At 37.8% G+C, this 23,913-nt stretch overlaps 1 protein-coding gene across 1 annotated transcript in view; it reads right to left on the bottom strand.

Annotated features, from left to right (window-relative positions):
* SMCHD1 (structural maintenance of chromosomes flexible hinge domain containing 1) overlaps positions 1-23,913 on the bottom strand; it is a 65,926-nt gene that overhangs the window by 18,052 nt on the left and 23,961 nt on the right. The window contains exons 20-33 of the mRNA XM_062632889.1: positions 20,680-20,824; positions 20,347-20,443; positions 18,723-18,795; positions 16,990-17,129; positions 16,353-16,487; positions 13,707-13,934; positions 12,821-12,969; positions 11,142-11,230; positions 9,954-10,072; positions 9,105-9,272; positions 7,752-7,877; positions 5,314-5,393; positions 2,414-2,571; positions 12-127 (exon numbers count right to left, since the gene is read on the bottom strand). Coding sequence (XP_062488873.1) covers positions 12-127; positions 2,414-2,571; positions 5,314-5,393; positions 7,752-7,877; positions 9,105-9,272; positions 9,954-10,072; positions 11,142-11,230; positions 12,821-12,969; positions 13,707-13,934; positions 16,353-16,487; positions 16,990-17,129; positions 18,723-18,795; positions 20,347-20,443; positions 20,680-20,824 — 1,823 coding nt within the window. The remainder of the gene's footprint in view (positions 1-11; positions 128-2,413; positions 2,572-5,313; positions 5,394-7,751; positions 7,878-9,104; positions 9,273-9,953; positions 10,073-11,141; positions 11,231-12,820; positions 12,970-13,706; positions 13,935-16,352; positions 16,488-16,989; positions 17,130-18,722; positions 18,796-20,346; positions 20,444-20,679; positions 20,825-23,913) is intronic.

Here is a 23,913-nt window from a genome sequence, read left to right as displayed (position 1 = left end):
TGATGACTTACATCGACTGGCATCCTGTTTCCAATGCTCTGTGCTTCCCACATTTTCATTGAAATCCGTGCTGGATTAATATTTCTGATAATGTTGTCATCTTCAGAAAGAACACTAACCATAAAATCTGTAGAATGAAACCCAAGATTTTCAGGATTATTTTTAATCAGAATTAAAAAGATCAAACTCCATGCATGTCTGTTGTCTCCCTCATACTTAAAGGAAAACCACACAAAACTCGCATTCCAAACAGAACTCAAGCAACAAAAAGTTTAAAACCAGATATGGAAAACCTTCTCTCTCCAGCCCTGTAATTAGACCAGGTAACCATCCTTAGAAGAGAAACCACCTACTTTATCAAATGAGTGCTTTAATAAAACCTCTCAAATTTCAAGTCTACTTTTTCCACATTATCATTCTTATCAAAATAGCAAGCCAGGCTTCTAGTTAAGTAGCTTACTCTTTTCTTCAAAGACAGGAAATCCAGATCTCCGTCTTCCTTCACAAGTGCTTTAGCCATTGAGCTGCTGGCTAGCAAGGTGCAGTAGTTGTAACAACAACACCACAACTACTGTTTTCCTCATCTGTCAGCCACTGTGTCCAGCTCAGACGTGGAGCTGTTAGAACAAGTCTAGAGGAGAGTTATGAGAATGATCACAGGGCTGCAGCACCTCACCTGTGAAGGCAGACTGAGAAGGTTGGGGTTGTTCAGCCTGGAGAAGAGAAGGCTCTGGGGGAACCTTAGAGCAGCTTCCAGAGCCTAAAAGGGGCCTGTGAGAAAGCTGGAGAGGGACTTCTTGCAAGAGCCTGCAGTGACAGGACAATGAGAAATGGCAACCTGGTCTAGTGGAAGATGTCCTTGGCCATCTTGGAACTAGATGATCCTTAACGTTCCTTCCAACCCAAACCATTCGATGATTCTAAGAACTTGTCGAGAGCTCTCTAAGAAATCAAGCACTCTGCATCAGCAGGATCACTCACATTCACACAGCTGTCAACTCCTTCAAAGGCATTTGCAAGACACTAATTCCCTGTACAAAAATCATGTAGTTTCCAACCTGCTCCAACTTCTACATTTATCTATGTCCTGACTTAATTATATTCTTTATATTCCTTCCAGTCCAATAACCGTCCAGTACTGAAAATGTATATACTAATGAAAAGTTTCCCTAAGCCCTCCTGAAACTTTTTTGAAATGGCATCAGATTTGCCATCTTATTTTTATTTCAAATAAAGCCCAAATTAAATAGTATTACCATAACAGTTAGTAACTTAACAATTCCATGCGTAAACCAATTTATAATTCTTAAGCGAATACGATCCAGTATAGGAAATTTGTTAGTATTTGTGTCATCAAATAGGTCTAGAAATCCTTTTAGTTACATTTCACTAAATTGTTACTGAAGTTTTTTTTTTTTTTTTTGCCTTCCTTAAGGAAGCATTGTCTTTTAAGTGACAGAATCTACTTGCTTTATAATTCACTTGTTTAGACAGGACTTCAGTTTTCTAAAGAATGTTGTTTATCATGGTTTCAGAGTGCAAACTGTGTTACTGCAAATTAAAAAGGAAAATTTTCTGGAAGAAAACTGTATACTTCACTGTATATATTTTCTGGAAGAAAAATATATACTTCATTGGCAAATTCAAATTCAAGAACCATATCATAAGGGCTATTTATTTCCTGAATAAATGTAACTAGTTAGCATAGGTTTCTTATTCATGCCAAAGTTTCCCTATAGGAAAAAGGCAGAGATTTCAAATTCTCTTCTGCTTTTCACAAAAGATGTTTCCTCATGGTTATAACTTGCTGCTCTTTATTTGTTTTCTTTATTGTGAATACTACTGTGATAGAAAACGTAATAAGGGGTTTTTTCTTTTATGACTCAGCAGTGTTAGTTAGAAAGTGAAGATCAACCTTTTGTGAGAACACACAAGGAGAGAATATTTTTTACTGTTCACAGGTTACTTCTGATCACTTTTTGGTTCCTCTTGGCTCACAGTTTGCCTATAATTTCCTAGCTACCTCTTCTGTTACTATTCCACAGAAAATGAGGTGAGGAAAAACGTGAATGAACTAGATCATCTTCTTGGAAGATCACAAAATCAGAAATTTGATATTTCACTATGGACAGAGAATAGATTCTGCAGTTTTACCATTTATAGACACATAAAGCCAATAACTTGGACCAAATAAATAAGAGGCAATTTGAAATGCTTTCCAAATATGTTGTATATATCTTTTTTTCTCCAAGTGTTAGAGGCACCTCAGACAGAGCTGTTACAAAGAGCTGAGACAAAACAGACTAAAAAAAAAAAACCCAACAAAACCATGAGAAGAATCATCAAAATAGATTTTCAAAGGTTTAGGAAGCTCTTGAGTGACTGCTTTCCACCAAAGTATCCTTATACATACCAGGAAAGGTACCTCCTGCTTGAAAAGAAGAACTTCTGTCATATTTAACATTCAAACAGACAGGTTTCTCAGGATCAGGCAGGACATTTAATGTGATTATAGGACAATCTAACATGGTCTTGTTGTATGTGGCTTTAAGCTGTAAAGTGTGCTCTCCCCTGAAATATAACAAAAATAGTGAAAACTGTTATAAAATCTTTTCCAAAAAGACAATTTTCAACAGACTTTAGGTCTGAATCATGTAAATGAAAGCATGATAAATATCTAAAAGTTATCAGTAGTAAAGGGAAGAAGAGATTCAAAGCAGCCCTGTGGAGAAGGACTTGGGGGTGTTGGTTGATAAGCAAACGAACATGAGTCAGCATCAGTGTGCACTCGCAGCCCAGAAAGCCAACCGTATCCTGGGCTGCATCAAAAGGAGTGTGACCAGCAGGTCGAAGGAGGTGATCCTGCCCCTCTACTCTGCTCTCGTGAGACCTCACCTGGAGTATTGTGTGCAGTTCTGGTGTCCTCAACATAAAAAGGACATGGAACTGTTGGAACAAGTCCAGAGGAGGGCTATGAGGATGATCAGGGGAGCTGGAGCACCTCCCGTATGAAGATAGGCTGAGGAAGTTGGGGCTGTTCAGCCTGGAGAAGAGAAGGCTGCGTGGAGACCTCATAGCAGCCTTCCAGTATCTGAAGGGGGCCTACAAGGGTGCTGGGGAGGGACTCTTCATTAGGGACTGTAGTGACAGGACAAGGGATAACGTTTTAAAACTTAAACAGGGGAAGTTTAGATTGGATATAAGGAGGAAATTCTTTCCTGTTAGGGTGGTGAGGCACTGGAATGGGTTGCCCAGAGAAGCTGTGAATGCTCCATCCCTGGCAGTATTCAAGGCCAGGGTGGACAGAGCCTTGGGTGGCATGGTTTAGTGTGAGGTGTCCCTGCCCATGGCAGGGGAGGTTGGAAGTGGATGATTTTAAGGTGCTTTGCAACCCTTACTATTCTATGATTCTGTAAGTTAGACAAGTAAAATCATAAGTTTAAAATATTATCTTATTAAATTTAATTTTGCTTTAATATTTCATTAGCTTGATCTAGCAACTACAGCTTTAAGTTGCAGAAGACAGTAAAGTGGAAAGCAAACATAGCTAATTAAAATGCTGCCTGATGAGCATTCTGCTTTGAAAGTTTCCAGACAGTGAATCTGCACTTACAATTCACATTTAGCAAAATGCACTGCGAGTGTTCAGTGACTTCATCACTACAGAAAAACTCATTTTCTTTACTGTATTAAAAACGTAAAATTTAAGGTTTTAAACAGAACTGAGAACATAGTGCTTAACTGCATAGGGGCTGTACTCCCCAGTTTTGATTATGCTTTTGATTAAAACCAATGACTCTGCCAGCCATCTAAGAAGGAAACTTTTATCACTGTCCCAGATTGAATTATCACTTAATACTCTGATTAAAAATGAACACGGGTCATTAGGGCTACATCAGCAGGTAGTTACTAGGTCTATATTAGGTCTACTTGCTTGAACGAGCCCAGAGAGGCCATGAGGGCTGGAGCACCTCTCCTATGAAGACAGGCTGAGAGAGCTGGGCTTGTTCAGCCTGAAGGAGAGAAGGCTCCAGAGAGACCTTAGAGCAGCTTCCAGGGCCTGAAGCGGCTGACAAGAAAACTGGAGAGGGGCTTTTGACAATGGCAAGCAGTGACAGGACAAGGAGGAATGGCTTTAACCTGACATAGGGTATATTTAGATTAAGTATTAGGAAAAAATTCTTTACTTTGAGGCTGGTGAGGCACTGGCACAGGCTGCCCAGAGAAGCTGTGGCTGCCCCATCCCTGGCAGTCTTTAAGGCCAGGCTGGACAGGGTTTTGAGCAACTTTGTCTAGTGGAAGGTGTCCCTGCACATGGCAGGGGGTTGGAACTGGATGATCTTAAGGTCCCTTCCAACCCAAACCTTTCTATGATTCTATGCTATAAATAGTATGATGTTATCACTGAGCAAGCCTGTTTCTCCAGTAATACACTGACAGCTAATATTCACCATTCTCCCACGAAAATGCAGGCATTATAAATACACTAAGCCACATCAACAGCATTTCAAATAAACTTTCTTCCAAATAGAAGTAGCACACAAAGATATTAACTACCATTAACTAACTGCTTCAGAAGTTTAAGAACAAGCACTTATTGCTAGCTCCTAAGCTACCTACACCCAACCTAGTCTTGCAAGAAAAGCTCAGGGATACAGGGAGTGGATGGCAAAACCATAAACATGAAGACAATATAGAAATAATGAATTCAAAAAGTCAGATGGGACATGAAAGGGAAGCCAGGGTGGCTAACATGAAACAGGAGTCATGGGACAGACATATGCAGGAAATGGGACTTCATTAGTTCTACTGCAAATAAGAAAAAATAAAAATATATATTTAAAACTCTTTTGGACACTTTACCTAAACCTCTAAAACAATGGCTAGCACCCAGAGGACTGGGGTTTCAACACTCCTAAAATAGGTTCCTATCTTGAAAGCATAGGTCTGGATCTGGTCACCCAAAGGCTGTATATTTCACGTATTTTAAGCAGTTTATGACACCATCTACATTAGGTACAGTCTGACAATTATAAGCTGTGTTGTACCATGACCAGAAAAAATAGGATTTGGAAAATTAGAACAGCAGCTTCTCACAAAACCAAAAGCAGCAGGATTTGAACTTTATTTAGTTAAGCACTTAATTACTTATATCTCATTATTTTGCCTTCCACCAGCATATAAATAAAAAATGTTTGACCTTAGCTCTAGACTAATTCTGGTAAGTCCTCTGTGAAATATGCACCTTAAAAACATCTAGCCAAGTGACGTATCAGCATTCAATCTCTTTTCCATGAAGTTTTCACTACTTACCTAGGTGCATGAATACAAATAACTCCCAGGTTAGCCCTACCAGTTTCATCTGTTTTATGTTGCTGGTTTGAAGAAACAATCTGTCAAAAAAAAATTTTTATTCTTTCAATGACACAGAAGTAGTATCAAGTCTTAGAATAAAATGCATACCTCATTTGCCTGCATATTGCTTTCATGTGAGCAATGGCTTCGTTGTATTTTTGCACTCTAAATTAGGGAAAGACACAATTATGAATGCAATATTAAGAGGTTTCAGAACTCTCCCTGTCCGTTTTAAACTAGGATATTTTTGTTCATTAATACGTAGCTTTACGGTTTGGAAGACAGCAAAGGAAGCCACGGAGACATTCCGAGTTCCTCTGTAATGAATTTCTCTCTAATGAGAGGAATCAACTTTTTCATTGATGATATAACTCAACAATGTGGTGCAAATGTCTGTCATTATCTGAATAGTGTTTGGCTTTAAATTGCTTTCCCTGTGCTATTTCAGCACAGATTTCAGGAGACTGAAGTGTCTAGTGTCCACTTACACAAAACCAATGTTTTTGGAATATTTGAAGCGGGCAATCTTCTTCCAAATTATTTTCTTTCCCAAATCTCGTCAATAAGCTACAAGAATAAAACTATTTTAGGAAAAAAAAAAATAAAATTTGAAAGTTGGTTCATAATGGATCAGCTATGGGAGTATGAATTTATTTTACCATGTCACCAGACAACAGCAATGGCAAAAAATAAGTGCTTAATGGTTCAAACGGAAGGCAGCTTTGTAAACATACATTAAGAAGGTTTCCAGACATTTCACACACTCTCTTGAAGAGTATATTCTATTGAAAATTATATACAAAATATGTTTATAACTGAAATTACTGCACACTACAGAATGGAAAGTTTAAATTTTTACAGGAACCTGTGCTTTTGTGCACTTCCACTGCTGAGCTGTTTTTATTGAACATAAACGTTCTGAGGGTTTCTTGATGTTCACCTAAGTTTTGGACCTGTAAGCTAAAGAATAGAGTATATGGAATTCATGCTGCAACTGCAGAATATCAGGCTTAGGAGACTTAGAGAAGGGAATGTGAAATATAGACAGACTGCTTATCTGAGAATTTCAGTTCCCAAAAGCTTTCCATTTCCTTTGGAAGACTGTGCATACAAGCTATTTCAACTGACAAGGCAAGACAGCTCTCTAAAGAGGCTCTCCAAAATAATAATAAATTTTGATCTGATATCTATTCAGCAAATATGCAGTTGGCTGCTCTGCTAACGTATAAAAGTAACTCTTAGAAATGATACTGGCATTAAGTTCTAAGACATTCTGCTGGTCTTCCATGGAGGAAGGCGTAATAGCCCAAAAGACAGCATGCCACCACAACATGTCTTATCAGGCAGAATGACCACTCAGTATTACTGTCATGGTGGGATGCTTGCTCAAGAACAACCTAATTAAAAGTCCCAAGAAGCTGCAGTTGCCATCATAAAGGCAGTAGTTGGGGCAAACAAAAAAAGGGCAATAAAGATAAGTAATAGTAGCATAATTTTAAATTTGGGGAAATTAATTGTGAGATTGTGGCAGCTCTTGAGAGGATGAACAAAAGAAAGTTCTTAGCTGCTGTGCATTCTAAGGTAACCGAGAGACACAAATGCATGGCAAGCAGGAACAAAAAGGGAACAAGACCAGCCCTACATGAAAAAATGTTATGTCCAGAGCTGGATGAATATATCCTTGATAATGTACCACTCAATATGACAATCTCTGCATGAACAGTTACATTTAATAATTTGACCTTTTTTCTTCAAGAACAAGAATTTTAATGAATGGAGTATTCTGTTGAATTCCTTTCTTTGTACAGACCAATGTGCAGACCATCTGACACATCTCACTTATGGAAAGGACAGTAACTACTGAAATTCGGGTTAGATTTGCAGCCTCACTGTTTTAATTTGGTTCATACTGCCAATGCTTTTCATGGAGACAATCAAGTAGGGCTCAAACCTCCTGACTAGCTTTACATACAGACCACAAGTCATATATTCAGGAACCACAATCAAAGAACCACCAGATAAAAACGATTTGGTGGCCAGTTTAGGCCACATCACCGTGATTGTCATTCAGTATATTACCTCAGATAAAGTGGGGGATAGGATGGGGTTGTGTGCATGCAGAATTTGGAAAAAGGTTCATCAGGATGAATACTAATTACACTTGGACATCATACTTTAGGAATTTAGTTATATTTGTGATTGTTATAATGAAAGAGATCTGTCCTGGGAACTGTTTACATTACTCGCTGACACTACCATTATATGAGATTAATTATTTTGTGCCTTTACAATATTTTATTCACTTTTCAAAAAGATTTCTTGAAAATGAAGAAGATAATGTAGACATGAAAACAAAATGTGTTAAAGAAAGCTCAGCAAATAAGGCCTATGCTTACCTTTATGCTGTTGCTTCTTATAAGGCTGATTTTGACACTGGGTTCAGGTGTTGGATTTCCCCACTGATCACACAGCTGAACAATAAGGGGCTTCTGCAATTCTCTACCATTAATCACTGCAACAGGCTGAAGGAGATACAAATACATTATACTATTCTGTTCTAGATATACCAGACATTCATGGCAGGTCAGGAACCCCCAGAGCAATAATACCCACCTTTTCCATACTATTTGTCTTCTATAACAGCCAGACCACGACAGAACTGTAAAACTCCAGGAATGTATTTCTAGAGTTCTCCCATTTACATTCTCTTGTCATTATAAAATGCACTACTTGAACTGAACTGCATGTGTTACTCATGTTGATGTGACTGAAAGTCACATCAAAGGACACATTTCTAGAAGAGGCTTAGCAGTTTCCTTGTTGTAGAAAGAGCAAATGGCCCCAAACTTTTATCTTCTGACATACCTTCACAGCTTTCTAGAGAGCAAAAGTAGTTATGATACTCCCTGAACCTTTTGTTTCACTTTTCTTCTTCAATAACTTCCTTCTCTGTTTTCCCAACACACCAACCTTTATTCCTATTCTCTACTTAGAGATCCAGTTTTCTTTTACCTGCTTCCACTCTCCTATTTTGCATTCTGCTGCAACTCCAGAACTATCTTTTGAATACCCAAAGTAAACACTGAAAAATAAAACAAAACCCTAGCAAATAAATGAATGGTAACAAAAAGCTCTGTACCAAGACGTACTGTGCTTCCCTTCTCTAAAAATCAAAAAAACCCAGTAACAGATAAAGGAGATGGGCTGCCAACTATTACTACCACTAAGGACAGTATCTTTGGCAAACAACAGTGGGAGATGGGTGTTAGGATTCAGCCCACAGTAAAATAGCTGCACTAAAGAAAACTACATCACCTGTATAAGGGCAAGTGAGACAGAATAAACAGTAAGAGATATTAAGGAATACAGTGTTGTAAACACATGTAAGTTAGATTACTGCAAAATAAGTTACTTTTCAAAATTAATGTTGTAAGCTATTGTATGAATAGAATATGTGATATAATGTAGTCAGCTGTTGTTATGAAGAATTGTTTCACATCTGCAGTCTCATTTAAAACACACTTATATAATTACATGGCAAAATACGTAATTTTGCTTGTGTTATGTAGTCCTGTATAGAAGAAAACACTGTCTCTAGAGCTGTCATGTTCAGACAATTTTTAGAAACATCAATACTATGATATCACGGTTTTCAGCTTTGCATCTCGTGCTCCAAAAATCTCTGGAAATAAAAGACCTGCTGAATAGTAACCTTGTTATTTTTTCCAAAACAAAATTGTTCAACTTACCTTTTCTAACTCTGGCCAATCCACAAACTGCAACTTGGCAGGGGATCCTGCAGTTAAGTTTAGTCTGAGAAAGTCAGAAAATTCACGCCAAGCAAAGCACAATTCTTTGCTTCCAGGTAAACAAGGTTTAAACCGAATACCTCGTACTTTCATTGTTAGAGTACTTTCCTATTGAGAAGTAAGAAGATTTCATCAATAACAATTAAAAGGAACTATAATTTGTTCATTTCTTGCAATATAGTATTTTAATATTTATGCTTACTACCTTTACTGTGAGATAGTAGACTAAAAATTAAACTACAAGCTCTACGGCTTTTGTTAGATTTAAATGGACTCCTTGTGTAAGAAAGGATCAATTTCAAACTCAAGCATTTCTCAGGAACCTGTTTTTCAACGTACAAGAGTTCTGCACAACTTAGTTATATCCAACATATTTGAAAAGGTATAGAATGCATTTTAAACTAAACTATGACAGATGGTACCATTGGTCTGTTATAGAAGATTCTTCAAAAGATCATAAAATCAATTGTAACACCATAAACACAGACGAAAAGACTAAAAACAAGTTAGAAGATGTAGAATACTGGACTAGAAACTCAAGCATGCAGTGCATTGCTCCCCATATTCTATAGCTGCAGCATTGGTAAGGTTTTCAACAGATGGTGCTGTATTCCATAGAACAGGATCATACGATTTTAATGCTTTAATTCTCTACCTTCTCACAGCCTATCAACCAGTGTTTAATTTGAATACCTTTCTACAGTTTTGGTTTAACTATGTGTGAAAGAATTAAGACAATCACCATACAAAGACCACAGAGAAATAAACTTTATGATATCTTATAAATACCTGCCAAGTTATTTTCAAATTCGATTTATCAAGTTCAGGTGCAGAAACACCTAGGGAATTCACACATGCAGATGTCGCTGACTGAACCTGATTTCCATACTGATCTGTAAGCATTATCTCTGTTAAAAAAGATGATGATTAAAATGATTAATAAGATGATTACCTGAGCAGCTGTTTAAATGAAACGTTATACATGTGGAATATAATGTACACAACATATAATTCAGAGAAAATTTACATGAGTATCACTGAATGAGAGAGTGGCTGAGCTTGACAGGACCTCTGGAGATCACCTGTTCAACTTCTCTGCTCAAGCAGGTTCAGCTAGGGCCGGTTGCCCCGGATCATGTCCAGATGGCTTTTGAGTAACTCTGAGAATGGAGGCTCTGCAATCGCCAAGTGCAACAATGCTCGGTCACCCTCTCAGTGAAAAAGTGTTACTTATGTTTGGAGGAAGGTTGTGCCCACTGCCTCTTTTCCTGTCACAGAACACCACTGGGAAGAGGCTCCATTGTCTTTACGTAGTACCTCTCTTCAGGTATTTATATACATTGGTAAGACTTTCTCATTCTTGTGGGTAACAAAAGGATACATATATATGCTTTTGATTTATAAAGAGTCATATCACATATTTGTGCTCCCCACTTTTTTACCTAAAAAGACTATTTTTTGCTATAAAAAGAAAAAAAATGTCTTAAAATAAAAAGCCGTTTCAACCTGTTAGTTTGTCCATTATGAGCTTCTCTTTGCTCACACACAAGCTTTTAATGTCCCAGAACACTATAAGAATTTTAAATTTCCTATTATGTCATGTAGAACTGCAGAGAGAAACTGAAGAATGAGAAGAGTGATCCCTGACATACCTTCCTCTCAAATTAAAGTTAACCTTAAAATGTTTCACTTTGAATTTTTTGCCTTCAAAATAGTCTGAATGCTGTTATGGCCTGTAGGATTTCATAATACATGAACTAAACAAAAATTTATGAACTCCAGAATGATAAAAAATATAAAATGGCAATCAGAGAAGTCTGATCATCCTTCAATGAATGAGAATGTAAATCTGTTTTTAATATACAAGTAGTTGAAGATAATTCACTCTTGATGACATCTATATACATAATAGGCTAAGAAACTGCAAAGAAAAAGAAACGGATCTTACAAGAAACTGAGGAATATGTAAATACTCACCGATTTCACTTTGTAGTTCCTCACCCATCTGCAGAGTATTCGGTCCTTTTAATTTACATTTAATGTGTTTGGGTTCATCAGGAAGTGGTCTAAGTCATCACATAAAAATTGACTTAAAAACCATTCCACGAACATAATCATTGAAATCATAATATACAATTGTCTAAATAGTAAAATTTTATTAAATCTATTACTGTAAAACCGATTAAAATATCAACATTAATCCTGATGTTCAAAGGTATCAGTCTTCCATGCTACAAAAAATATTTGCTGACTTCTTAAGGACCTGATTACAAATAACATAGCTCAAGATTCTTAGTGATACAGTTTTTGCTTAAAAGCAAAACAAAACCAGAGCACATTACAAAAAATTACAGAGAAGATGAACAATCATAAAAAAGAAAGAAAAATCAGATTTGCATTTCCTCTTTTACTATGATAAAGCAGAAGTCATCAGCCTAAACTATGTCTATTAAACATATCTTCTGGGGTGCTTTTAAACAACCTCAGGCTTTCCTTCCCTTTACTTGATGGTTAACATGTATTATTGCTAGCTTCCCAAACATTTAAGACTTATCTGACATTAAGTTATTTAACAGTTATCCAACATAATGTTTTTTACTCTTTTTGTGTGTTCTAAAACTTACTCAAATTAAAAAAAAAAAATAAATCTTTAAAACTCCCATTAGAATTACCTGCAGTGAACCTCCAGAATAACCTCCAGCTAATTTTTATGACAACTACAACAGAATAACATCTAAACAGAAATTCCCTGATCTGAGACAGCTTTTCAATGACAAGTAAAATGTATTAAAAATATTCAATAAATCAATCAACTGTTCTCCTTCCTTTCAAGAGGAGAGGTATAAATTCAGTCTGCTTTTCTGTTCTTCTTAAAACAGAAAATACTACTTAGCTGAAAAATTTTTTGTCTCTGACAGTGCTGCATCATGAACAGTGTTTTACAAGCATTATGCTCATAATGCTCTTAATGCAATTTTTTTTTTTTTCCTATTACAGCTCTCTGAAATGTCTAATATTGCTGAAAATTTACCCTGGCATCAGTTTGCTTGAACTAGTTACTTAATTTAAACCTATTATGAACACATGAAATACACTAAAGTCATTTAGGATCATATTCATCTTAACTTTATAGATACAGTAAGTTCAGCTAACTTCCTAGACTCACTGAAAGTGATAAACAGACAATTTTCAAGTTCAATTTACATCCTATCACCTTTGACTGAGACACCAGATGCAGGCACCCAGCATTTAGCTAGATAAATACTATCTTTAGCTTCAAAGTGCTAACTTTTGTAAGGCTAACAATTAGCTTCATAAAGATTTCTCTTTGGTAACCAGTGACCTGACTCAGTTAATATTTACTGCAAGTTTTCAAAGATAGCAGCAATCTTATTCTGTGCATGTATACTTACAAAAGTGATTAAAGGGCTGGGTACAAACAGATCATGATGGAGTTGTTTACATACGTAATGTTATCATCTGTAAGCAATCTGCATAAACACACCCACCCAAGCAAACCTACATCCCCTGTTAATTTGCCAACTGCATCATTTCAGCACATTTTTCAGTAAAATTTTCTTTTTTACCGCAAAGTACAGACCTAAAACCCTTTGCCAACAAAATAAATCATAAAAAAGTATATCAAATGAACAAACCTGACTGTGAATGCACTCTCCAAAGACACATGGTCATCAAGGTAAGTAATGAGACAGTAACGTACATCTTTTACTGATGTTGGTACCTTTACATCAGGCAATAATCCCTGAATCAACTGTTCTTTGTTAATTTTAGGTGTCCAGTTAACCTAAAATTAAGATTTAATAATTTAATCAAAAGGTTAATTATTAATGACTAGCTACATAATACATCTGTGGTCATTCTAACTATGCTGAAGTAACATACTGGCAATAGAAGCTTTCAGTGGAAAACCTGTGTATTTTCCAGCAGTACCCAATGCTATCTTCCCAAATACAGGAAATTACTCTAAAAAAAACCCTCCAAACAAAACAAAACGTACTACAGTTTCTCTCACTTATCTTCAGTTAGGAAAGATCTGATTCTGAAAAACCTCACCAAAAAATTGTCACATACTGGTGAAGCTCTACCTTTGTATTAGGCTCCATGTATGTACACAGACAGAAGGATAAGACAGGTAAGCAAATCTTCACGAAGGAACTTGCCTATTCAAGGTTCCTATATGTTGGGAAAACCCCAGATCTGAAAAATCATAGCCATACTGGAATTATTTTATTGTACTTAGGAGAAACACTGGGAATTACGGCTATATAACCTGAAATAACTTGCATTTCATAATACTACCCTGAAGCATTATTTAACATTACATTAAACGCCTTTATCTCATTAAGGACACAATTTTAATAAAATACTTTTTAAAAATTTATTATGCAGAGACTGAAGTTCCCATGTTTAATAATACAGTCTTGAGTAATATTATTTCACCGTCTGAAGTCAATGGATTTTAGAGAACAGGCACTGTACCTCTCTCCCATATTATGCCGCTGTTTACTCAAAAGTACTTGCCTTAATTTTTTCTGCTATAGCTGGGGTCACATGTATCTCCCTTTCTCCTTCATCATACATCTGAAATATAAGGTTGCACATGACATCGCCAGCAACCCAATTAATTTCATCCTGATGTTTAATTTGAATAGCTTTTTGTCCATCCATACTTAGGACCTGTAGTCTTGCAACATGACTGCTAGGAAGAAGTTTAATAATCTTCTCCACTGGTGGCACATCTTTGCAATTCTATACATGGAGAAAAAAAAAAAGATACATGATTAATATATTAAATGTGCATGCATAAATATCACTCCATAATAGCCTACGGCACTACTCTGGATTACCAAGTGTGATCACGTTTTCAAAGATAAAATCAGCTTGACATGCCAAAAAGTAAATCAAAAACATATGCCAGAACACCTACAACTTATATTTGAAAATCACGGCAGTCAGGTGAAGTCCCCGACGACTGGAAAAAGGGAAATATAACCCCCATTTTCAAGAAAGGGAAAATGGATGACACAGGGAACTACAGATCAGTCACTCTCACCTCCATGCCTGGCAAAATCTTGGAGCAGATTCTCCTGGAAGGCATGCTAAGGCACATGAAAAACAACAAGGTGCTTGGTGACAGCCAGCATGGCTTCACTACGGGGAAATCCTGCCTGACCAATCTGATGGCCTTCTGTGATGGGGCTACAGAACTGATGGACAGGGTAGAGCAGCTGATGTCATCTACCTGGACTTGTGTAAAGCGTTCGACACTGTCCCACACCACATCCTTGTCTCTGAATTGAACAGACATCAATTTGATGGATGGACCACTTGGTGGATAAAGAACTGGCTGGCTGGCCGCATGCAAAGAGCTGTGGTCAATGGCTCAATGTCCAGCTGGAGACCAGTAACGAGTGGCGTCCCTCAGGGATCGGTGTTGAGACCGGTCTTGTTTAACACCTTTGTTGCTGACATGGACAGTGGGATTGAGTGCGCCCTCAGCAAGTTTGCCGATGACACCAAGCTATGTGGTTTGGTTGATATGCTGGAGGGAAGGAATGCCATCCAGAGGGACCTTGACATGCTTGTGAGGTGGGCTGATGCCAACCTCATGAAGTTTAACCCTGACAAGTGCAAGGTCCTACACCTGGGTCGGAGCAATCCCAGGCACAGCTACAGGTTGGGCAGAGAAGAGATTCAGAGCAGCCCTGTGGAGAAGGACTTGGGGGTGTTGGTCAATGGGAAAATGAGCATAAGCCGGCTTCAGTGTGCGCTTGCAGCCCAGAAAGCCAACCGTATCTTGGGCTGCATCAAAAGGAGCGTAACCAGCAGGTCAAAGGAGGTGATCCTGCCCCTCTACTCTCGTGAGACCTCACTTGGAGTATTGTGTGCAGTTCTGGTGTCCTCAACATAAAAAGGACATGGAACTGTTGGAACAAGTCCAGAGAAGGGCCACGAGGATGATCAGGGGACTGGAGCACCTCCAGTATGAAGACAGGCTGAGAAAGTTGGGGCTGTTCAGCCTGGAGAAGAGAAGGCTGCGTGGAGACCTCATAGCAGCCTTCCAGTATCTGAAGGGTGCCTACAAGGGTGCTGGGGAGGAACTCTTCATTAGGGACTGTAGTGACAGGACAAGGGGTAATGGGTTAAAACTTAAACAGGGGAAGCTTAGACTGGATATAAGGAAGAAGTTCTTCACTGTAAGGGTGGTGAGGCACTGGAATGGGCTGCCTGCGGAAGCTGCGAATGCTCCATCCCTGGAGGTGTTCAAGGCCAGATTGAACAAAGCCTTGGGTGAAATGGTTTAGAGTGAGGTGCCCCTGCCCATGGCAGGGGGGTTGGAACTAGATGATGTTAAGGTCCTTTACAACTCTGTGTTATGATTCTATATCAGACACCGGAATTTAAGCTAGCTATGTAGAAAATGTTTTCTATTCCAAAAGTTCTATGCTATACGATTTTCAAAATACCTAAGAATAATCATAAGTACCGGTTCATATTGGTCATCTTGCCATATTAGTATTTGTTTATACATTTTTCAGTTTAAAATACCACGTCTTATTTGCTCCAGCAGCATGGCTCTCCTGGCTACTTGGGAACTTGGACGTTCAACAGTATTTAAAAATATCAAACCTCAAGAGATTTAAGACAGAAATGCTACAAAAAGCTACAATATTTTAAACCTCTGAGAAATTATCCTTCTTCACTAAAGTTTTGAGGAACATGTTACCATACTTATTGTGGCTCTAAATATTTATGCAATAAAGGCAATTTGTCAGAAGGATCTAGGGAGTAAAAACAGGAAGAAAAAAATCCAAAAATAATGCATATTTCTGAAATACTTCACTGATTTCAGAAATAAAGGTAAGAAGTGAAGAAGAAAAAACAAACAAAAAAAAACCACCAAACAAACCCCTCCATAAACAACAACAATAATAACCCCCCCCACAACACAAAAAACAACCAGCAAACAAAAAATACCCCAACTTTTTGCCACTTTATAATTTCCCGGAAATGAAAATGATCAGCCACCGGATTGTCAGGCTTATGGTAACTAAACCAGAAACTTTTTGAGGTTGATTCATAAAAGACTTCAGTACACTAGCAAGACAGCACAACAAACTGTTTTTCAATCTTTCATTCATCCAAAACATCCCAATCAACACTTACAAGTATTTCTATCCTTGCTTTCAGGACCTGATCTTTCTTGATATTCTGCACATGTATAACTGGACCAGTCAGAATGTTTTTTCCTGCATTACTGCAGTCCACAGAATACATAGGAAGGTTTGAAGCACCTAGAAACTATTCAAAATGTAAAATTAAACTTCAGGTTTCTTTTACAAAATAGGATTAAAAGCCACAATAACACCTGCATTCCCTTCTGAACTTAGTGAAGTGCTTATGATAAGTCTTATCTAATACTATTTTTAGGCAGCAGACTTGCACTTTCACCTTAAAAAAAATAAAAAAATCAAAAGTAAGCAGTATGACTTTTTTTCCCTTTAACAAATTTTAGCACTGTTTATGACATGTATATGACCTAAAAAACCTTAAAATTTTAGCTATATATTCTCACATATTTTTCTCTTGCATTTCTAAGGCTAGATTCCTCTGATTCTGAAATTTACTGAATGACTCACAAAGGATGAGGCAAGAGAGTCACCATTATGGCAGCCGAATTACAGAAACTTCAAAAGCATTATTAAAGATAATATAGTCTATCTAGATGCCAAAATAAGCTCTTTTCCCAGCCCTTTAAAAAGCACATATCAAAATCCTTATGACAGAATGAAATGCAGTTTACCTTACAATGAACTACCAACTTTGGCTGTGCTGTTATATTTCCTGATTCATCCAGTACTTCAACCTGGAAGGGGAAAGCTGTACCATTTTCAATCTTTAGAATTTCTGAATCTGGTTTTACTTTCAATTGATGAGGAGGGCCTGTAAAAATGCACAATTGAAGAACAGAGGTTGCATTTTAAATAACTTGTGAGACACTGGATTTCAGTTTGGGCTATCTCACAAAGTTTTTAAAGCTGGCTACCAAGAAATTTGTGGTAACAAGCCATTATATTAGTTAGGCAAACATGATGAACATCAAACATATACAAGGTGTAAACGCATGATATATTACTTATAACTATTTAATCCATTTAGTGTTTACATACTATATGGATTCATGCTCATCAACAAGAAACTTGGAGCTTCCTCCTGATATGTTAAAACCAAAAATATCAATGTTCAGATATCTGATCAACGGTCATGTTCAGCAGGTTAATTACCAAAGCTACCACAGCTACAACTTGTGTGTGAATACAAGCCAAAGAGTTGTGTTGACATTACTTGGATATTAAAGTGGAACTATTTAAGTAAGGCTACCTCCTGGAACATATAATTATTTTGTAAGCTTTAAAAAGAGAAGGACGTAATAGATTACTGTTAAAAGACAAGTTCTGAAGGAATGAAGAAGGCCGTTTTTCAGAAACATCCTTTATGCATTATTCATTAAAACTTGCATTTCAAACTCACTGGCTGAAGACCAAGACAGACCAAAGTAGCTTTTATTCATTCCTTCCTCAAAAAACAGCTTTAAAAGCCAAAGATAAGTCCAATGAGAAGAAAGAGGTAGTGAAGCATCTCTACAGTGCCAAAAGCTAAAGATTCTAATGAAGGATGAAGTTGCCTTTAGTCCAAAGTAAATAACCAAGCAATACAAAATACAATCTGTCTCAAGTCAGATCGTTCCACTGCATCTTCTACATGAAGGCTGAACTCCTCAAAAGATAAATAATAATGGAATATATTAAACACTGTTGGCCTAATAAAGCTTGAAGTACACAATTTCTCTGCAAAATGAGATGTTATAGCCTGAAGTTTGTTAATCTAGGAGGCCAAAAAGTCAGCCTTCAAACTATACCTTATCTCCCAAATCCAGAAAAACTCAGGTAACAAGGGATAATAGGTATCATGCAAGGGAATCCTCAGCATGAAGACATCCACAAAATATAAAATTCTAGAAATGGCTGTGGACTTACAGACGTATATATGTCTCTCTTTCATTATGATAGTCAACATGTAACACTAAAAATTTCAGACACAATGCCAACTGCCAAAGCGTCCCCCCTTTGCTGGGGCAAGAAACTGCATGAGCTCCAATGCTTTCACAACATGCTTTTCACAGGGAGAACAGGTCAATGCAGATTAGTACAGGTTAATGGGCTTAATGCTGTAGAAAATCAAGAAGATAAACAAATTCATTCATGTTAGAAAAATATTTTAAAAATCAGTCTCAAGCAAGCGGAAAAACTCCAGCTGCTGAAATAATAGGTAAGATTGAGCTGTGAGTTTGATGTTACTCCTGCCAACAACGACATGCCCTTCACTTTATTTAGTTTCAGTTATCACTTGGATGAGCTAGAATATTCTTTTTTATGTCTCGCTAAATATTCTACCTTCTTGGGAGAAGCAGCATTTCATTAATAGTGTCAGAATAAAGTTCAACAGAAATTCACTATTTTTTTTAAGACTACTTACCAGGCTGCAATCTTATTTTAAAGATTTGTGTGTCTTCTTTCAAACCAGGAAGAGTAACCTTCAGATTAAAGTTCTAGTGGAAAGAATATTTTAAATATTAACTTTAAACAAAACCAGATCACAAATTAACTCACATAGTCATGTCAATTCATATATATGTAAATTTCAGAAGACTATCCAAATTGTTTCATGCTGCTACATAAATCAAGGTATTTTTCCTGTACTAAAAATCTTGCTTTTCATGTTATTATTCCCAGAGATGTTCAGTCTAAGATCTGCATGTTAAACTATATGGTTCTAAAACCATTAAAAGCAGCTATCATAACTTATGGTTTCCTGCTTAGAGGCTATTTCACTGGTGAAAAAAATAGATCAGTTATAAAAATAGTTCTAAAAAGAAAGGGTCTTAAAGTTCTGTGTTCATTATTCCTCAGCTAATTGCCTGAAGCAAGGCATTACAATTATTATCCAACCCATGTTTGAATAAGGCCATAAGAAAAACAACTGCTGAAGAACTGCATTACTAAAACCGATTATTACATTAAAATCAGAGAATGAAGCAGTCTAATCAATAATCTTAAAAGCTCCAGCTTTAAGAAAACCAGTTGCACTGCAGATATATGAATTTCATAATTTATATATTTGAGAACATTTAGTTGCAATTCATGAACTGTCACTTTTACATGTTCAGAAATGCTGCCTCTGGGAAGGTTTAGTTTCCTAGCTTATGCCCTTCCCATGCCTGGCAGGGTATGTGCAACATGAACGCCTTGTAGACTGGATGAAAATGAGCAGGCAATTCTTCTGGTTTGCTGGGTAAGAGATAGTGCAATGAGGCCTGGGCTGCTGCATCACATCTGCAGTCTCATCAAACACACGATCTCATCAGATGATGGCTGGCCACACAGGTGCTTGAAACTCTCCCGCTCTGACTGGCCAGCCAACTAACTACATTTGTCTGTCTGCAAGCCAACCAGCACATATCAGCTGAAGGCCCCGTTAAACCAAATGGTGAATCACCAGAACAGGGGAAGGCAATATATACTGAAGTCAGATGTTGAGGGACTGGGGAAGGCAGGGAGTCTTGGAGATGGGGACAAGGAGTGAAGTGAAAAATAAGGTAGGGAATAAAAACCAAGGAAACCAGTATAACTGACAGCTGACGTTTAATGTTAGTAAGTTTAATTCTTCGGGAATCCATTCTATTAAACTGTATTTATGCACTAAACAGTCCTCTTATGCATCCCCCTTTTTTTTTTTTTTTTAGTTTCAACCCCTTTCTGCAATACTAATTTTTTACTTAATGCCGTCTTCTGTGATTTCGCATACGGGGTACACTACCACACACCCAAGTGTTGCTCAGCTGCGCCCACTCCAGTCCCATGAGCTAAGAGCATGAAGCTATGGGAAAGACAAATTGCTCCAGGTAGAGCTATAAGAGATCATTTGAAAATACCCTAACAAATACCAGCAGCCATTAGTGTAGGACAAACTTAGCTAACACTATGTGACAATCTGTTTTACACAAAAATTATTTGCTCTGTTTGTGTGTGGCTTTTTCTTTATTTGTTTGGTTTGTTTTTTCCTTAAATATATTACTTCAAGTTTAATTTCATTAGCCTACCTTGCCCTGGCAACTATTTACACAGCCTTTAGCAGTGACACCCTTAATGACGCACTTCGTGCCTGTAGTTATTCCTTCATACTGCAACGTCAATCCACTAGAAAAATACATAGAAAACAAAACAGAATCAATTTACAAATAAACACAGTGTTTTAATATACAAGATACTTTCAGATATTCTCATGGAAATAAAAGAAAAAAATGCCCATTAATTTATGTGAAAAGTATCCACTATATTACTCAGACAATCCCCAAAGAATTACTGTATCAATGTCACATGAAGAAAAGGACAAACTCTCTCCCCCAAGAACCCCCAAAAGACGGCTGAATTACCTAGCTTCAAGAATTGGTTTAATGTTAGTTGTCAACTGTGTTGCATGACCAAATTCATCCTGCAATTCCAAAGGAATATTAAAAGGTACTCCAATTCGGAAAGGAAGCTCCAAAAGTCCCACTGAAAATTTCTCTGGTTTGCCCTCTAAGAGAAAAGAATAATACATTTTTAGAAGGAATTATGCATATTTGCTGGCTTTCTCTTACTGATGGCAACTAAATCAAGTGGTTTTCAGCCTCAAATTAAACAAGCTGTTTAGAATACTGTTGTAACCAAAATCATGCCTTATTGATTGATCCTCTATTTGAAATTACAGTAACATAAAAGCAATAGTTAAAACATAACAGCAGTATACAACAAAACAGGACATATACAACAAAACAGGGCAGCTAAAAGTTCCAAAACACTTAGAACATCCATGCAGCACCTGAGAGTAGACAAGTTCCTGTGGATAGCTTTTCTTACATTTAATTGCTTTAATTCTGTTCAAATAAATTCATTCATGCAACAAAATATTTTTGTTCTACAACTATCCCAAATGTGAGAGATAAAGATGAGTAATGATGAGCATTTGAAAAAAGAAATGTAAGAAAATCCTTCCTGTGAAATCTGGCCCTGTTAGGCTGCCTCCAATTAGGTACTAAAAAATGAGACCAGAGTGGTACAAATGAGGGCTTGTAAATCAGCATAATGTTTTGTGTAATCAAACTATCTTGACCAACTGGCCTTTGAAAAAAGAAGCAATGCAGTGCTGAGCTACATGGTAGATAAATATCCTATCAAATTATTTCAGACACAAATCAACAGCTACTTTTAATACCTACTAGTATGATTATCAGAGAGCTGCTTTTGCACAAGAGATGTGAAAACCATGGAGGGAGGGAAAATGTTACCTTCTGTTGGCCAAAATTATTTCTTGGTTACAATAACAAAAATACCTCAACCTTGAAGTGTTCACAATTTTGTTTACAAGTGAGTGATAAAAGTGTAAAATGAGCTGACAAAAATAACAGTAAAAGAACTTCAGCACTGTCGAAGTGAGTAACTACCGAAGTTCCAAACTGTTAGCCCATTAGATTTTTAGTGTGTCTATTCCTTTCAGACGAGATTTGTTCATTTCAATTGTTATGGCCAAGGGAACCTTTAATTGAAAGCTGCCATGCTGGGGAAAGTCACAGTTCTATTGAGAAAATGTTTTTAAAATACAGAATGAAACTTTGCAACTTTTAAGGTTCTCTTTTTTGCTTAGATAAAGAGATAAAGAAGGAGCAGACAAGGCTCATTTATGCATTCATTCAGAGAAAGAGCTTCCCCCCTTGCTCCAGAACTTCACAGAAGTGTCTTGATACTTCAATGCCAGGTTTTCAAACATGTTTAAATAATTAGTCTTTTGAAGTAATACCAAGAATTTTTTCTGTATTATCATACAAGAATACTTCTCTCTATTCTGCCAATAAGACTTCTGAGAAGCTTTTAGAAGAATATGCTACAAAGAACTCTTTTCTGCCTAAACGGTTTGCATTCAAAGCCTCTCATTTTGTGGAAAAAATGTAAGGCTATTGAAAGCATCTATTTTTTCTTGATCTTCTTGGAAAGAGATGCTCGTTCTACCTCTTGAACCTGTGGCAAAAATATTCATTTAATATTACATGCAAAGGAAGTGGTATTTTCTGTCTTCCTCTCTCCCTGTCCCCCCTTGTAGATAAAACTCACAGACCAGATGAGGTTGGAAGGGTTGTCTGGAGATAATCTTAACCAACACCTCTGACTCAAGTCAAGTCAGCTGCCAAGGCCATGTCCAGACAGCTTCTGAATGTTGCTAAGAATGGAGAACCCACAATGTCTTGGGCAACCTACACCTAGTCACCCTCTAGAGTGAGGTGCTCAGTCAACTTCACAGTGAAAAAGTGTTTCCTGGTGTTCAATCTTCCTTCATGCCTTTATAGACATTGACAAGGTACCCGTGTATCTTCTCCAGGTGGAGCAGTCCCAGCTCTCCCAGCCTTTCTTGACATGAGAGATCATAGAATCACAGATTATCCAGTTCCAACCTCCCTGCCACAGGCAGGGACATCTTCCACTAGACCAGGTTGCTCAAAGGCCATCCAACCTGGCCTTCAACACTGCCAGGGATGGGAAAGCCACAGCTTCTCTGGGCAATCTGTGCCAGTCCCTTCATCATCTTCATGGCCCTTTCCGGACCCTCTGCAGTATGTCCATGTCTCTGTGTTGGAATGTGCCCAGCACTGGGCACAGTACCGCAACTGTGGCTTCACCAGTACTGAGTAGAGAAGAAGGGTCACCTCCTTCAACCTGCTGGCAGCTCTCCTCCTAGTGGAGCTCATCATGGCACACAGACTCATGTACAACCAGTTTGCTTAGGTATTCCCTGACCTGATCCTCTTTCACCAAGGGTATATATTCCTTGCTCCAGAACTTCCACAGGTCTCTGCAGCCTGGGATTCCTGAAGGTCCACCTTGCTAGTAAATCCTGAAGCAAAGAAGGTGTTCAATACCTCAGCCTTTTCCATGTCCTGTGTCCCCTGCCTTATTCAACAGTGGGCTCATGTTCACCCAAGTCATTCTTTTGTCACGCATACATATTTGTAGAAGCTCATCTTGTTACCTTCAATATCCCTTGCCAGGGATTCCAGTTTCAGTTCCAATTGGACTTCAGCTTCCTTAACCCCGTCCCTGCATGCCTGGATAGTGTCTCTGTATTTCTCCCAGGTTACCTGTCCACACTTTTACCTTCTACATACTACTTTTCTGCATTGAATTTTGCCAGGAGCTCCTGGTTCATCCAATGCAGTCCTCCTGGCATTTTTGCCTGATTTCTGTTCATTGGAATAGACTAGATTTAAGCTTGGAGGAGGTGATCTGTGAATATTAACCAGCTTTCTTGGGCCCCTTTTCATCCAGGGCCTTACTCCATGAAACTCCACCAGGCTGATCTTTAAGGAGGCTACAGGCTTTCATAAAGTCCAGGGTTGTGAGCTTCCTTTCTGCCATCCTCTTTCCTTTCATGATTCTTAATGCTACTATCTCATGGTCACAACAGCCAAGGTTGCCTTCAACCTTCACATCCCCAGCGAGCCCCTCCTTGTTTATAAGTATGAGGTCCACCAGAGCACCCCTCCTTACTGGTTCCTTTATCACTTGAGTTAGGAAGTTGTCATTGATGCACTCCAGGAACATCCTGAATTGTTTACACCCTCCTGTGTTGTCTCTCC

The sequence above is a fragment of the Pezoporus occidentalis genome, unplaced genomic scaffold (genome assembly GCF_034315485.1).
Source record: "Pezoporus occidentalis ecotype Australia unplaced genomic scaffold, CSIRO_AGI_Poc_V1 ctg4, whole genome shotgun sequence".
Classification (NCBI taxonomy): domain Eukaryota; kingdom Metazoa; phylum Chordata; class Aves; order Psittaciformes; family Psittacidae; genus Pezoporus; species Pezoporus occidentalis.
Note: the sequence above shows the minus strand (reverse complement) of the source record. Positions and strands in the feature narration are given on the sequence as shown.